Genomic DNA, 13,646 nt, shown 5'->3' on the forward strand with positions numbered 1-13,646 from the left:
ATATTCCTAAGCCAGAAAATGCAGAAAACATGCAATTAAGGGGAAATAAACCCTAGGAAAAATATTAGGGTTTTACGGGTTCTCACAGTATGCATCTTAGGTCCGAGTTATCAGTGACTCGCCAAGATTTCTTTGCTTGACCTGACCTTTATTTGAGACAACAACTGCTGAGACTAGAATTGGGCACACGTGAGACTGGGGAATACCGAAATGAGGAGCACGCAGGTAGATTATCCTTGCTGATCTCTTCGTGTTCGTGGTGACAGGCATGGTAAGTCTATTGGATTATTATGCCAATGCCTAGTGAGATGGTTAGAACATAAATTTCAACCTACCAAGGGATTCTTGATTCTAGTTTTGTGGTAGTGTCACAGTAACAAATTCAATTGAAATCTCTTTATGTATCCAAAAACTTCTCTAGTCAATGACCTTCTCGCAAATAAAAGAGTGTTCATACGATTTTCGACTACAGGAATTAAGCTAAAGAAGCATCCCAATTGCGATCCCAGTCAACTGTGAGTCTCGAAGCCAAGTGCAATACTGCTCAAGAACCAATATACATCCACCGCAACTATAGATCAGTACGAGTCTGTTCTGTTCAAGCACTAGGCAATATTCCACTTTTGCAGGGTTAGCTTTACACGAACCAAAAGCATTAACCAAACCAGCTGGAACACTTAAACAGATCCTCCGTGCTTTCAACCCACCATTGACAAATTAAAAATTTTAGAAAACTTCAGAGCCCGAAGCTCTTAACAGAGCATTATACACTGTCAATATCAACCACCGATAACAATCATTTAATTGTAATGTAGCGATTTGTACCATGCTTAGCCCAGTAGTTTTTAAGATCAAGAGCAATTGATAGATCATGACCACCTGCTGCTAGTCTAGTAAGCAACCGACTAAAAACGCTTCCACTCATCTTCCTCCCACCCATCCGAGCATGCCGTTTGTTGGGTATTTGCGGAAGTGGATACACTGATAAGGAGGTTGTGCAACAAGATGACTGCCAGCCCCCATTTCCCCATTTGTAACACTGCCTGGCTACACCAGTACACGTGCAAACAGGTATTGGCATTCGAGTCTCATCAAAACTTATCTGGTTGAGAGAACTAAGATCCTGAGCATCCCACTCAGCCTTTGACCCATCAGTTGTGACATGTCTATTCAGATCCTCACCGACCTTAGCCTTCTTAGCTGACTTTGACTTTGTTGGGATTACATTGTTCACTTTTGTTCGTTTTGCTTGGTGCGACCTGGCAGCTTCAGATGAAATTGCTGTTATAGGAAAGGCTTCGGTAATGTGCCCTTCCCTTGTCTTGTTGGCAGATTGAGCACTATTGGCATGAGGACTTCTATGCTGGTTGAAGCGCTTCATTCCATGCTGAATGCCACAACCTAATGCACCATTCATAGTACTTTCTTGAAACTGGAGGGCAGCAATGGCATTGTCACGTTCTCGTAGGGCATGATCACGCTCACTAATAGCCGTGTCTCGCTGCTGGATTGCTGAATCCCGCTCATCTAACGCTGCCCTCTTTTCAGACAGTGCCCTATCCCTCTCTTCAATTGCAGCATCCCTTTCAGCTAACAGCATGTTGATCTTTGTATTCATAAAGAAAGCATTTTGTTCCTTAATCTGATAATGCGGGATTCCATTCCACTGCACCAGTGAAAGAAAATTGCAGGAAACTACAAGCAGTATTCAGCAGGGATGCCTCCATAAAGGCTGACATCAACATGAAAGGCTATTGCTATTTGAATACTAGTCTTTTTTCTTTTTTTATTCCATTGTTTTCCTTTCACACACCAATGGAGACAGGAAAAAGATAATGTCAAACAGTAATCACTTACTGGAGAGTGAGCCCCTTTGTAGTAATCTGTCCTCTGTCTCCTGCTTTCTCTTTGCCCACCATCATCCATTGTTCCAGTCAAAAGGCAGAACTCCAGATGCTTTAAAACAAAATGACTCTGCAACACATATTTATATAGTTCTTCATTTAAAAATTATCCTGCACACATGGAAAGTCAAGCATATCATGAGAACTGCCAAAATAACCAATGTAAAAAAACCATTTCTGTTGTATTACCAAGTTACAATCACTCCATGGTAATTATGGATATCTTATTTAGCCCTTTTGATGTATCTCTTTTTTCCTTTTTCTGGAAAGTAAAAAGCAGCAAGCGTGAAAAGAAGTTAAGACAGTGAGCCAAAAACAAACAATAGCATCAAAGTAAATGGAATATTCCTGTTAGATTAGCCATCAAGATAAGTTCCTTTGAAAGTGTTCTACAATAAAATACAAATATTTTAACAACTTTCAAAACCACCATCATTCTTAAGCCTATCAAGCATAGAAGCAAAAGTTCTGAAAACCAAAATGACTGCAGATTTTTGTTGTATTGGAACCAGGTAGACAATGTCAAGGCACTTGTATCAAGACTCAGCTACAGGAAAAACCAAAAAATTGTATATGTTGGCAGTGTCAATTAGATAGAGAAGTTCAATATGATGCCACTAAAGTGTTAGTTCAAACTAAATTCCCTGAGTACATTTTACTTGACCAGATGCAGGTGTCAGACAAAACTGGCTAGATAAATCTAAGGCACAGGAAAGAAAATGTCAGAACTATAGGCATAATCCTTGACACCAGACTGAAACAAACCAGAACTTTTTCTTTTTTTTGAAAATGCTTAAATTTCTAAAATGAGACTCACATGATCAATGCAGACAATGTACATTGCTAATCACGGAATTGAATTATTAAGGGCCGTACTTACAAGTTAAGATAGCGGTTGAGGCCATGAAGAGATAACCAGAATCTATGGTTCAGTCCAAATAATGTCACCAGATACAGTTTGTTTAGAACATTAAGCCAGGATACAAGGTATTGTGCAGCTACATTAACCCTCGTGACAGAGATAACACTACTTAACTTCAACAGCAGACAATCACTGTAGAAAAGCAAAGTTCAGTTCATGTATCTCAAAGAGTAAAATGTTAAGGGCATGCATCTGAAAGAACATAACTAAAGTGTTCACAGTTTAGCCCAGTACATGTAACTCATACATTCTAATTAGAGCCTGAACTTCCAAAACAATGCTTCATGAAGTTTCTGTAGAACTAATCAAAGAAATATGCCTAGGGAAGACACAGAATGTTGTCATACTCGAAACTGTAAAGATGAATACAGACTCTCAAGTTCCAACTTGCTAGATTTGAATTAACGTTCTGAATCTTTTTTCTCCCCAATTTTAATAACAGAAATTGGACTCCTGCTTTCCCTTGAATTTTTGCTGAATCAAAAATAAATAATTAACTTCCTAATCTCAACTAACCACTGAGCCAACCTTTTGGGACCTGTGAATTATGATTTAGCATAGCAGACATACATAAAAATACACATCCGCGACCGATCACATCAGCAATCACATATCATGTAAATAAATAATCATGCCATTTGTCAATCTTTTTCATTTGTTCCTGTAACGAAAAGTATATTAACTGCCACATGCTTACTTTTACATTTAATTGTTTTTTGTCTGATAAATTTTGTCTTCTATCTTAGAATGTGGCAAACATATGTTCCAGAAATTCATCTTTATTTTGGGATTCAAAGTTTTCTGTAACGTGAAGGTGTAAAGACCTCATTGCTTCTTTCATTATTCTGCCAGATATTAGCCCGAAGAGAATGATTACGAAATACGCACCTACACAATGCAAAGAAAAAAAGACAATGTTGAACGAAAATCACTTATTTACCCATCAACTCATCATCATCACTGCTTAAATGTCTTTCCTTGCAAGAACACAACCAGACAAAAGGAAAAAAACAAATAGTGCCGGCTAACAAAAAAAAATTGATGAATAAAAATCTATGAAACAAAACAATCGAATGCAATTAACAAATGACAATGGCAAGGCTTTCGTCCGTCTGGTATAGTAAACTTAAAAAAAAAAACTAATTAGAAGAATATTTGATGACGTTTGAGGAGTTGAAAAGACAGTCGAAAGTAGGGTTTAAGCAATCAAAGACGACCAATACTCGACAGACCAAGATAAAACGTTCTAATATGCGTACGTCCCTGCAGATATGAAGATTGAAGAGAAAAAAGAAATTGTGACCGCGGCGGAGGAAAAGAGCTTGAGAAAGAAGGCGGAATTGGACAAACTTACAGAAGAAGGATAGGAGGAGGAGGAGGAGGAGGAGGTGGTGGTGGTCGTGGAGAATCTGGGGGGACTGTGATCCAAACGGTTCTGCCCTCAAAGCTGTTAACCCTTCTCAACCTCCTATTCCTATTTCAGCACTCAAATTAGCTTACTGGTAGTACTACTCTCTAGTACTATTTCTTAAGAGAGATCTGCCGTTTTTTCTTTTCTTTTCTTTTTTTTTTTTTTTCCGTTTTTCACTTTCCCCTTTTATTTTCCTTCTCTTCTCTCATTTTCACAAATATTCCACTTTCCACACCCGCCCCCGAATTCTTTCTACCATACCCAATTTTTGCCTAATTAATTTCATAATTCCTTTCTGTATTACACTATCATATTTAACCCACTCCTATGTATAATTTGGAGTTTAAGTGGACTATGTCCTAATAATACATGCATTATAAATCGTCCATGTGATGTTTTATTAGTTGATAAAAATATTTGATTCTAACCAATTTGTTAAAAGTTCAATGGGATCATTAACGTTTTTAAGTGTTTTTTGTTTCCTAGAATTGTCAAAAATTTGTCTAGTCATGTTGTAAATTGTTAGTTGTCATTTTCCAAATGAATTAGGTATCTTTAAAGACATCCATAAATTTGCTTTAATATGATAAAATGTCTCAATTTTTCCAACACTAGTTTTAGTTGTAAACCAAGTAAGTTTACATTTGAAATTGAATATAACTCAATTCTCACACACACTACGAAATTGGGCAATAATAAATGAGTAAATCTTATACATACTGACTATATATATATATATATATATTATCAGTGGTGAATCAATGATACACGTGCAAAAATTGGATTTTAAATTCAAAATTTGCATAATTTTTATTCATCCAATATTGACCTGTTAGTGTAGGAAAGATTAATTCATAATGAAATCATTCAGAATCATATTGTATTCATATATAGCTAAATGTGTAAAATTTTCCCTGCTTACAAATACAAATGGGAATGAAAGGCTCAAAGGCAACATTGATTTCATATTATTTGCATTGTTAGTGACTAAACCTTCAAAAATTTGTACCACAGGGAAGCTTGTTTGCCTTTCCAAATTTCCTTCTGGGCTTGGGCACTTTCAGATCTGAACCCCAGTAGAAAGTACGAAATAGAAATAGAAATAGCCCAAAACTCTTCTTCAGGATTAGGCCATCTCTCTGAGCTCTGAAGCAATATTTTCGGAACATTAATGACTTTAAAATAATATTTAATAGAAATATTACTTGTAAAGAAGATTCCTTTTTTTAAATTTGTTTTTGCAGAATGACCTAAAAAATAGGATCCAACCACTTAAAAAAAATCACATGTTATAAAATCTATTATAGAATTCAAAATAAAATCATTTCATATACAAAAAAAAATCATAAAATAATTACAAAAAAGAATACCTTGTAATTTTAACCAAAAAAAAAGCGTCAAAATTTTTAATGGTACATGACATGGGTATGAGAGATAATTTTACCTTATTTGTATCTCACCTTCACTTTTTAATGTAAATTTAAGGAGGAATATTTTTAATAATAGCAAAACTTCGAACTTAATTAACATGGTGAGATTTTTTTGGGATTAATTCTTGATTTCCCCAAAAGAAAAAAGGAAATTGCATTGCCTTATATGAGTGACACGAGAAATTTGGATAGGGAAAAAAGAAGCATGTAGGAAAACCGAGATAACGGTTTAACTGAAACATCCGAGATTTTTTAATGGCAAAAAGCTAATATGACTAATGATGGCAATAGGGACGGGTGCCGCGGGGGACTATTGGGGCAAGGGGGGGGGGAATTCCCCCCCCCCCCCCCCCCCCCCCCCCCCCCGTTTAGAAACAGGGTGGGGGGCGGGGGAGGACATCCCTCTCCCCCTCCCCGCCACCCGTTTAAAAAAAATAAAGATATATATATGTACATAATTATATATATAATATTTAATTTAATAAGTTATAAATTTATAATAATGATATTATTAATTATATGTATTATTTAATGTATATTAGTGTATGTAATATAATTGATATTATCAATTATACTACTAATTATACATGTCTATTGATAAAAATTATTAATTATTTATACTAAATTTATTAATACATCTATATTAAATTCCTAGTTACACTGAATACAATAACACTTTTTTTTTCTAAAAAAACACAATAATAATTTAGTGATTGTATTTATATCAAAAGTGAAAACTTGATTATTATTATTAGATTGTATTCAAATAACTTTTATTTAATTATTTTTATGAGTTTCAATTATGAAGTTACAATGAATAATAATTTGGTGATGTGTTGATATTTTAATACTTAATTATTTGTTATAATTTAATTATAATAAAATTATATAATAAAATTTTTTTAATCTCACGAATTCCTGCAGGGAAGCGGGCGGTAGGCGACTGGGCCGGGAGGGGGTGGGGTCCCCCCCACATTGCCACACTTAGATGTGACTTGATGGAGTCAAGAGAAGGGTAAAGTGCAATAAAAGCAAAACTGGAGAAAAAATGCAAATGGCACCAAAACCTCAAGGCGACTTGGTGCCTTTTAATCTTTTATAGGCTTTAAACCAAAATTCTCCAGAAGCTACGAACGCTAAACCCCTCGGCCATCAGAAGTTATCCAGTCTCTCTTTTCACGGTTTCTTCAGTCTCCAACCCTTCACGCCACGCTTAGTATCCAATTCCTGTAAGATCCCCCATATCCTACTGCTTGTTTTTCCCGTGACAGCATTGAATTTACGGTTCTTTCTTTCTTTCCCCAATAAATGTGCAAATAACCGTTCATATATGCTTCTCCAATCCTGTGGACGATCATCCTGATAATTGTTCCACCTGCCATCGATAAAACTCTGATAAGAAGACTTGGGTTTTAAGGAAAATGGAGATGGGGCTGGTTACGTTGCTGAGAGTAGCATGGATTGCAGGGACTTTGCCAATTCTGGTAGCTTCTATACCCTGCTCTAAGCTCAATTGGTTTCACGATTCCTTGCTGGGGTTTGCCAGGCGAGGCAAGACTATGCAGCAATCATCTTCTAGAGTAAGTCATTATACTTCTGTATCAACCCACGCATGTACGATTGATTGATAACTAAATCCCTGAATTTCTTTCTGTTTTATTGTTGTAGTAATGCTGCTGTTTTGATGAATTATTCGATCATGCGCCAGGTGCTGTAGCATCTTCTTCATATGCATTTGATGGAACTGAGTTCCATCGAGCTTTCCTACTCTAATGCTTGTATGGTTTTGGCCATGGCTGGTGTTTGTTGTTGTTAGAAAAGCCATGATATTTTATTTTTCTCGAGAGAGAATGCATGACATTGGCTTATAAATTCAGAGTGATCATGTAGAGTGTAATTCAAGGTCAAGTTACAATCTTTTTTAGAATGAATAGTCAAGATCAACCATCGTAGGTCATTTTCTTATAAATGCACAGATAGAGCCATTAGCTACTTTACGGTTGTTATTTTGAGTGTATGATGGCATGTTAAGATGATGCTATCTGACACGTGCTATTCCTTGATTACTTGACCACTGCATGCGATTATTCATTCCTTCACACTACTGTTTGATGCAGCCGGTGTGTTTTAATTCATCTAACTATCTTCTTTTACATTGCTTCCATTGGTCAATGATTAAGGCCTTTACATCTCAGGTAGAATGTGAATGATGACATTTCATTTCAAGTCACATTTTCTTAGCATTTATAATTGCTTTGAGTTCTGAGCTTTTTATGATCTATTGGCTTTAACTTTGATTATGTCATAATGGACTCGACTTGGAAGTTTCTGTTTTTTTTTTTTTTTTCAAGTACCTTTAGTTTCTGTTTTAGTTGATGGATTCTTTTTTGGAAATCGTAAGTTTACACAATAAGAAATTCTTGTGTAATTGAACTTAGGTGTTATACATGTACAGAAATTCACTGTCCCGCAGAAGTTCTTCTGTCACTTTTATGCATTGGCTGTTATTTGGACAACGTTCTTGCTGTTAGCAACATGGCTTTACGCATACAATATGGCACTATTGGTCTCCCAGCCACTGCACTTTTCTAGTATTACCAGCTATCTCATGGGGGGTTCACATAGCTTTTGGTTGCATGGATCTCCTTCGATGAAGATAGAACAGAGATACAGATGTTGGGTATCTATTTTTCTGCTTTTGTTAATGGAAGCTCAAGTGCTGAGACGCCTTTATGAAACGATATATGTCTTTAAGTACAGTCCTTCAGCTCGGATGCACATTTTTGGTTATTTCACAGGCCTATTGTAAGTATTGACATTTTTTCCTTTTCTCATGATTATTCAATAAATAGGTAAGTGGTCAAAGATCTTTCTTTGGTTTTGAGTCTGTGCTTGTGGTCCTTTGCTTCTGCTGAGTTGTAAGAATTAAAATATTTAGGCGTGAACACTCAAATTTTTTTTTTTCCTTTTTATATACTTGTGGGGCTCAGGGAGGTGGTACATCTAAAGAAACATGATTGACGTTATTTCCATGATATTTACCATTTGCAACTCGGAAGTTAACATTTGAACATTATTTTGTTCAATAATTTCATTAAATAAAACAACGGTCATTAATATTTTAGTTCCTAAGACCATTGAAGTGTTCTATTTATTTCATGTCTTAAAATGCATGATAAAGTCTATTAAAGTGATTATTTCTGATATCTCATGGCATCAGCCAAAAATTCTTTGAACTTCTAAATTCCTCTAGAAACTCAGTCATTATCATTTATACTTCCTCTAAAACTCACTGAAAATTGCATAGGGCTGGAAACAAGCTAAATGCTAATAGTAATAGGTAAAACTAGATGAAAGTAATATCGTGAGATCATTCATGAACAACATGGAAGGTTATAATTTTAGTATATGGAGTTCAAAGGCATCACAAGATAACTAATCATGTAGTCCTAGATTGTACAGCTCTTATTTTCCAATAATCAAATAATGCATTGTTATGACCAATTTCTATGTCAACTTGCAATCAGCCTACAAAATGCAATAAATAGCCTATCCCTAGTTTTCTTTGCAAAGATGTTATTTTGAAGTAATCAGACTTCTCTTTCAGATTGCTTATTTTTTCAACAATATGTTAACAGTTGTACTATATGCAGACCCCTTGGACTTTTTCCTGATTAGTTGTCTTTCTGATACTAGTTTCTATACAGCAGCGCCATTGTCACTTTGCTGTAATTACATGTCAGAGGTATTCCTATTTGCCTCAAATCTGATTCAAGAACTAATAGTTAAAGGGAAGGACCGCATGCAATTCGGTGAATATAGTTGGTGGGGATTTGTCAGCCCTCTCTTAAAACTTAAATGGCATGCTTGGTTAGGTGCAGCTATTTTCCTTTGGGGTTCGGTTCATCAGCACCGCTGTCATGCGATTCTTGTAAGAAATTTTGTTATTATTGTTGGGCGTTCCTACAAATAGTTAGTAAAGTTATATATAAGGTCAAGGCGAGTTCCAGATCACTTTTCTGATATTGTATCAAACATGTAGCTTCATTTTTAAGCATCTCTAGTTTCCCCCCCCCCCCTCCTTATATAGTTATAGTATTATGGTAACAACTGGATCTAGAAGATTATGACCATTATGATTTGGCTTCATAGTATTTCTTTTTATGTGTTTTTTCCCTATGCAGCTCCTTGTCAAACATCAAGAATAGGATATTTGGCCAAATAATCTTATTTTATTGCTTATATCCTTTATCTCTGTATCTGCTCTTTATGGCAATTTTAGCAATTTTGACTGGTAGAAGAATATGCAACATGGTTATGTTAATTTGAAAAGTTCTGGGTCTTGTAATAAATCTTAACTACGAAATCACCAAATATATTTTGGCATGTCATTTTGCCGTATCCATGGAGGAGAGAAATGCTTTAGTGTATTAATGTGCATGCCTTTGAAGTAAAATGCTCTTTGAACTTTGAAGGCTAAGAAAGTACTTTTTCAAGTTTAGATGTTTGTACAATTGTTTTGTCTAACAGTCGAAAGGGTATTTGGTCTTTTTATTAGTTGGGTACTACTTAAGTTACTATTAAGATGCTATTATATCAAATAATGATACAGTGCCTTAACTTGAAATGGTACTTTTACTTCAAATGCATTAAAATTCGTGTAATGTACTTTGAGAAATTTTCTCATGGCGGATTGCTTTAATTTACGAGTGTCGTGTGTTTGTCCTCTGCCCATGTTGGTTCACAAGGGTTTAACATATGAATAAACCACTCAGAACATGCAAGTGCAAAGCTGCGTATATTCAACATTTCCCTGATCCTGCAGCATGTCTCTCTTTGAACGGGTTTCTTCTTAGTTATTTATGATGTGTTGCTTGGACTTCTGGGAGCATAAATAGACACCTAAGGTTCTACATTGATTAACGATGCTTAATTTTTGATATTTAGGTACATGTTTGTAATGGATTGTCAAACATGCCACATAACTTTGTTTTGAAACCAGGGTTTAGTGCGGGATAACTTAGAGCAGATTGAGGACTACATAATTCCTTATGGTGATTGGTTCAAATATGTTTCAAGCCCTCATTATCTGGCTGAGATTGTATGCCTCTTTTCCTTTACTGTACATTGTTTCATATCTTGCACAACTGTTTTTTTTTTTTTTGGCTTGTTGGTGCATTGACATTCTTGTCTTGCTCTGGTGGGCAAAATCAATTTACATTTTGAATTCTTGTGATCATGAAGGTAATATATGGTGGTCTTCTGGTTGCTGGTGGATGTTCAGACATTACGCTATGGTTGCTTTTTGGATTTGTCGTATGGGTTCTTTGGCTTTATCTCATTTTTTTTTTCTTTTTCCTAGTTTCATTTAGGCCTGATTTTCCCCTCCTTTTCTGAAAATCTATTAATCAATCACCTCTATGTTTGGTAATGGGAACTTCTTTCAACCAGCATTCTTTGTTATAGTCTGCATTCCTTTTATCTGACATATCATTGTTGCAGGTGGCGAATCTTGTTTTTGCGGCCGCTGAAACACACAGGTGGTATCTGAGAAAGTTTGACAACTACCCTAGAGAGCGTTTTGCCATAATTCCATCATTTTATTAATGCGCTCAAGGTACATTTTAGATTCCATTTATTGGGCTTAACTGCTTGGCATTTTTGGCCAAGGAAGAACTATCTCTTGCATTTGAGACATGAGTGGCTGGTGCTCTTTTCTGTTCAGTTAAGGATCGGATTTAGGAAGATAGAAAAGCTCGACTCTCTCTAGTGACATGATTGGACAATTTTTATGTTACTCTCTATAACAGCAGTGAAGGTGGTTAGCTGGTTCAGCATATAGAGTCCAGTTGATGTATGTATAACTAAGCTTCTTATTATATATAGCGGCTTCTTGTGCTTTGTACCCACTAGAAGTGGCAAAATGGATTCATATTCACCAATCCATCCATATAAACCAATCTTAAATGGATTTGGATGATTCATATAAATTCAATGGTTTTAAATGAATAACCATTTAAATCCAATTATATTGGTGGATTTAAATGGATTATCAATGTCATCCATATACATCCACTTAATTTAAAAAATAGAAAACACACATAGTGATTGCAAATATTTATAAAAAAGTGGGATAGAATCTTGTGGGATCATCTATTCTTTTCTTTCTAACTTCCTCATGTGTCAAATTAATTTTGTGGGACCACCTATTCTTTCCTTCATAACTTCCTCACATGCTAAGTTGCCAATAACATTAATTGCATTTTATTTGCTTCGAGTTCCTAGACTTCTTCCATCCTTTTCAAAATTATATTTTAGTCTCTACTCTTGTTTTTTTTAATTAAATTCTCATGTAGTAATGATTTACAAACATTTACATTCTTGAGTAAAGAAAAAGCGAGAATGCATCATGCAGTGTCAAAATAATTTTTTATTTTTTTAATTCTTTTATTTATAAAAAGAATTTTTCTAATAAGTGTCCTCGCAACATTGGTTAAGATACGTAAATGACACCTTTTTTTTTTTTTTTAATAAGTGAAAGGTTTTGAATCCAAATTCTCATACTTATAATCCCTCTCCCCTTATCATCCAACCTAACTAGCAAAAAAAAAAAAAGACACCTAATTTACTAAGTAATATAAGGTAACTTGTATATCAATAGTATAATAAGGAGTTTCATACATTTTTAGGTATTACGTGCACATGCGATGAAAATATTTTACTTGTCAAATAACATAAGATTTCTTATTAGAACTCCACTTTTATTCAAGGCATCCCTCTTGAACAGGAGTGCAAAAAATTGGAAACGTAAACTTCTTTTCACTGTAAAGCCGTATTCAATTCACCCAAAATTTATAAAAATGTAGCCAAGTTATTAATTGTTCATTACTTTACAAAATGATACTTAATGTAATGATGAAAGGTTAAATTGACCACAGCAGTTAAATTTTCTTGGAACTAAACTAATTTTATGAAGAACTGAAATAGAGTAATAGTACAAGCATTTGTTATTACCAAAAGGTTTTAGGTGATTTAAGGATAGAACTTTGGGGATATGTATTTTTTGGAAAAAAATATTTGGATCTTAAATTTAGGATTTGGGAGAGTAAATGGATTAATGGATGGATCATGGTTTACACTATCCATTTAAATGACATCCATTTAGATCCATTTATTAAATGGTTTTAATTGGATTGGATCAATTTGATCCACTATCCATTTAACTAAAACCATTTATCAACCATATATCCATTTTGCCACTTCTAGTAACCACCATTTGAATCACTGGAAACATTTCTAGTTGGAGTATTGTTCTATTGTGCATTATGAAATGAAATGTGCAGACACTCTAGGTTTGGATTGTGCAGTTCACAACAGTGGAGGTTAGCACTAGTACCTGGTGATACAACCATTGGCTGTTTAAGAGTGGCTACTACTCCGATCCATTGTTATCCTAATTGTATATCCTGCAAGTTGATGCTCGACGTGGAATTGAAGTTGGGCGAAGATGTGAAAGCGTGTTTTGATCATGAAAAATTTCCAACCGATGTGATACAGGAATTCTTTGTTTCCCTATTTAGTGCCCCAAACGCGTCTTTATAGGTTCTCAAATTCACTATTTAATTTCTAATTGAAATTTTTTTTTTTTTTTTAATTAACATACATGTATTATTACGTAATATTATCCTGAATGTTAAAATAATCATCTTTACCTCAAGGAACATTTGTTTCATAGCTAACGGTCGCCGGGGGCTCTAGATGCGGGCATATGTCCATTTCTACTCCTTATCACTAGTCACCACCAACTCCTTGAAGGCTTCGGCGTTGCTGCTAATCAACCTTCGTACCCGGTAACTTCCACCGGAAATTAGTGACTAGGCTTTCTGTTGGCTACGGGGCGTGAACCTTCACCGGTTGGCCGATATCAATTTCTTCTTTTAATTATACCTGGTTCTAGCTCCACCTAAGTCCGCCTAAGT

The 13,646-nt window shown here is 35.2% G+C and overlaps 2 protein-coding genes across 10 annotated transcripts; one reads left to right on the forward strand and one right to left on the reverse strand.

Moving 5' to 3' along the window:
* Positions 1–693: 693 nt before the first annotated feature.
* On the reverse strand, positions 694–4,351 carry LOC113731203 (protein BASIC PENTACYSTEINE4). 3 transcript variants are annotated; one of them, XM_072079260.1, is made up of 4 exons: positions 4,181–4,351; positions 2,094–2,166; positions 1,858–2,015; positions 694–1,666 (listed from the first exon to the last, which is right to left on the reverse strand). In XM_072079260.1, exons 3-4 carry the CDS (start codon positions 1,924–1,926, stop codon positions 797–799), a joined length of 939 nt encoding a protein of 312 aa, XP_071935361.1. In that variant the 5' UTR covers positions 1,927–2,015; positions 2,094–2,166; positions 4,181–4,351; the 3' UTR covers positions 694–796. The 3 variants fall into 3 exon arrangements, with proteins under 3 accessions (XP_071935361.1, XP_027112127.2, XP_027112126.2); XM_027256326.2 differs by lacking the exon at positions 2,094–2,166 and adding an exon at positions 2,785–2,958; XM_027256325.2 differs by lacking the exon at positions 2,094–2,166 and having other exon boundaries at positions 4,181–4,350.
* A 2,327-nt stretch (positions 4,352–6,678) lies between these two features.
* On the forward strand, positions 6,679–13,278 carry LOC113731202 (polyprenal reductase 2). Of its 7 annotated transcripts, none has more exons than XM_072079256.1 (7): positions 6,679–7,247; positions 8,123–8,472; positions 9,364–9,598; positions 10,670–10,768; positions 10,912–10,983; positions 11,170–11,284; positions 13,035–13,278. In XM_072079256.1, the coding sequence occupies exons 1-6, from the start codon at positions 7,089–7,091 to the stop codon at positions 11,272–11,274; spliced, it is 1,020 nt and encodes a 339-aa protein (XP_071935357.1). In that variant the 5' UTR covers positions 6,679–7,088; the 3' UTR covers positions 11,275–11,284; positions 13,035–13,278. The 7 variants fall into 7 exon arrangements, with proteins under 7 accessions (XP_071935357.1, XP_071935358.1, XP_027112123.2 ...); XM_027256322.2 differs by lacking the exon at positions 13,035–13,278 and adding an exon at positions 11,393–11,605 and having other exon boundaries at positions 6,680–7,247; XM_027256320.2 differs by lacking the exon at positions 13,035–13,278 and having other exon boundaries at positions 6,680–6,896; positions 7,071–7,247; positions 11,170–11,605.
* The last annotated feature ends 368 nt before the right edge of the window (positions 13,279–13,646 follow it).

This window comes from Coffea arabica, chromosome 2e (genome assembly GCF_036785885.1).
Source record: "Coffea arabica cultivar ET-39 chromosome 2e, Coffea Arabica ET-39 HiFi, whole genome shotgun sequence".
Classification (NCBI taxonomy): Eukaryota; Viridiplantae; Streptophyta; class Magnoliopsida; order Gentianales; family Rubiaceae; genus Coffea; species Coffea arabica.

Coding starts and splice junctions, on each gene's coding strand:
- LOC113731203 (XM_072079260.1), bottom strand. CDS start 1,926: ATGGATGATGGTGGGCAAAGAGAAAGCAGGAGACAGAGGACAGATTAC. Junction 1,667..1,857: donor ACAAAGGGGCTCACTCTCCA/GTAAGTGATTAC, acceptor TCACTGGTGCAG/TGGAATGGAATCCCGCATTA.
- LOC113731202 (XM_072079256.1), top strand. CDS start 7,089: ATGGAGATGGGGCTGGTTACGTTGCTGAGAGTAGCATGGATTGCAGGG. Junction 8,473..9,363: donor GGTTATTTCACAGGCCTATT/GTAAGTATTGAC, acceptor TTCTGATACTAG/TTTCTATACAGCAGCGCCAT. Junction 9,599..10,669: donor ACCGCTGTCATGCGATTCTT/GTAAGAAATTTT, acceptor TTTTGAAACCAG/GGTTTAGTGCGGGATAACTT.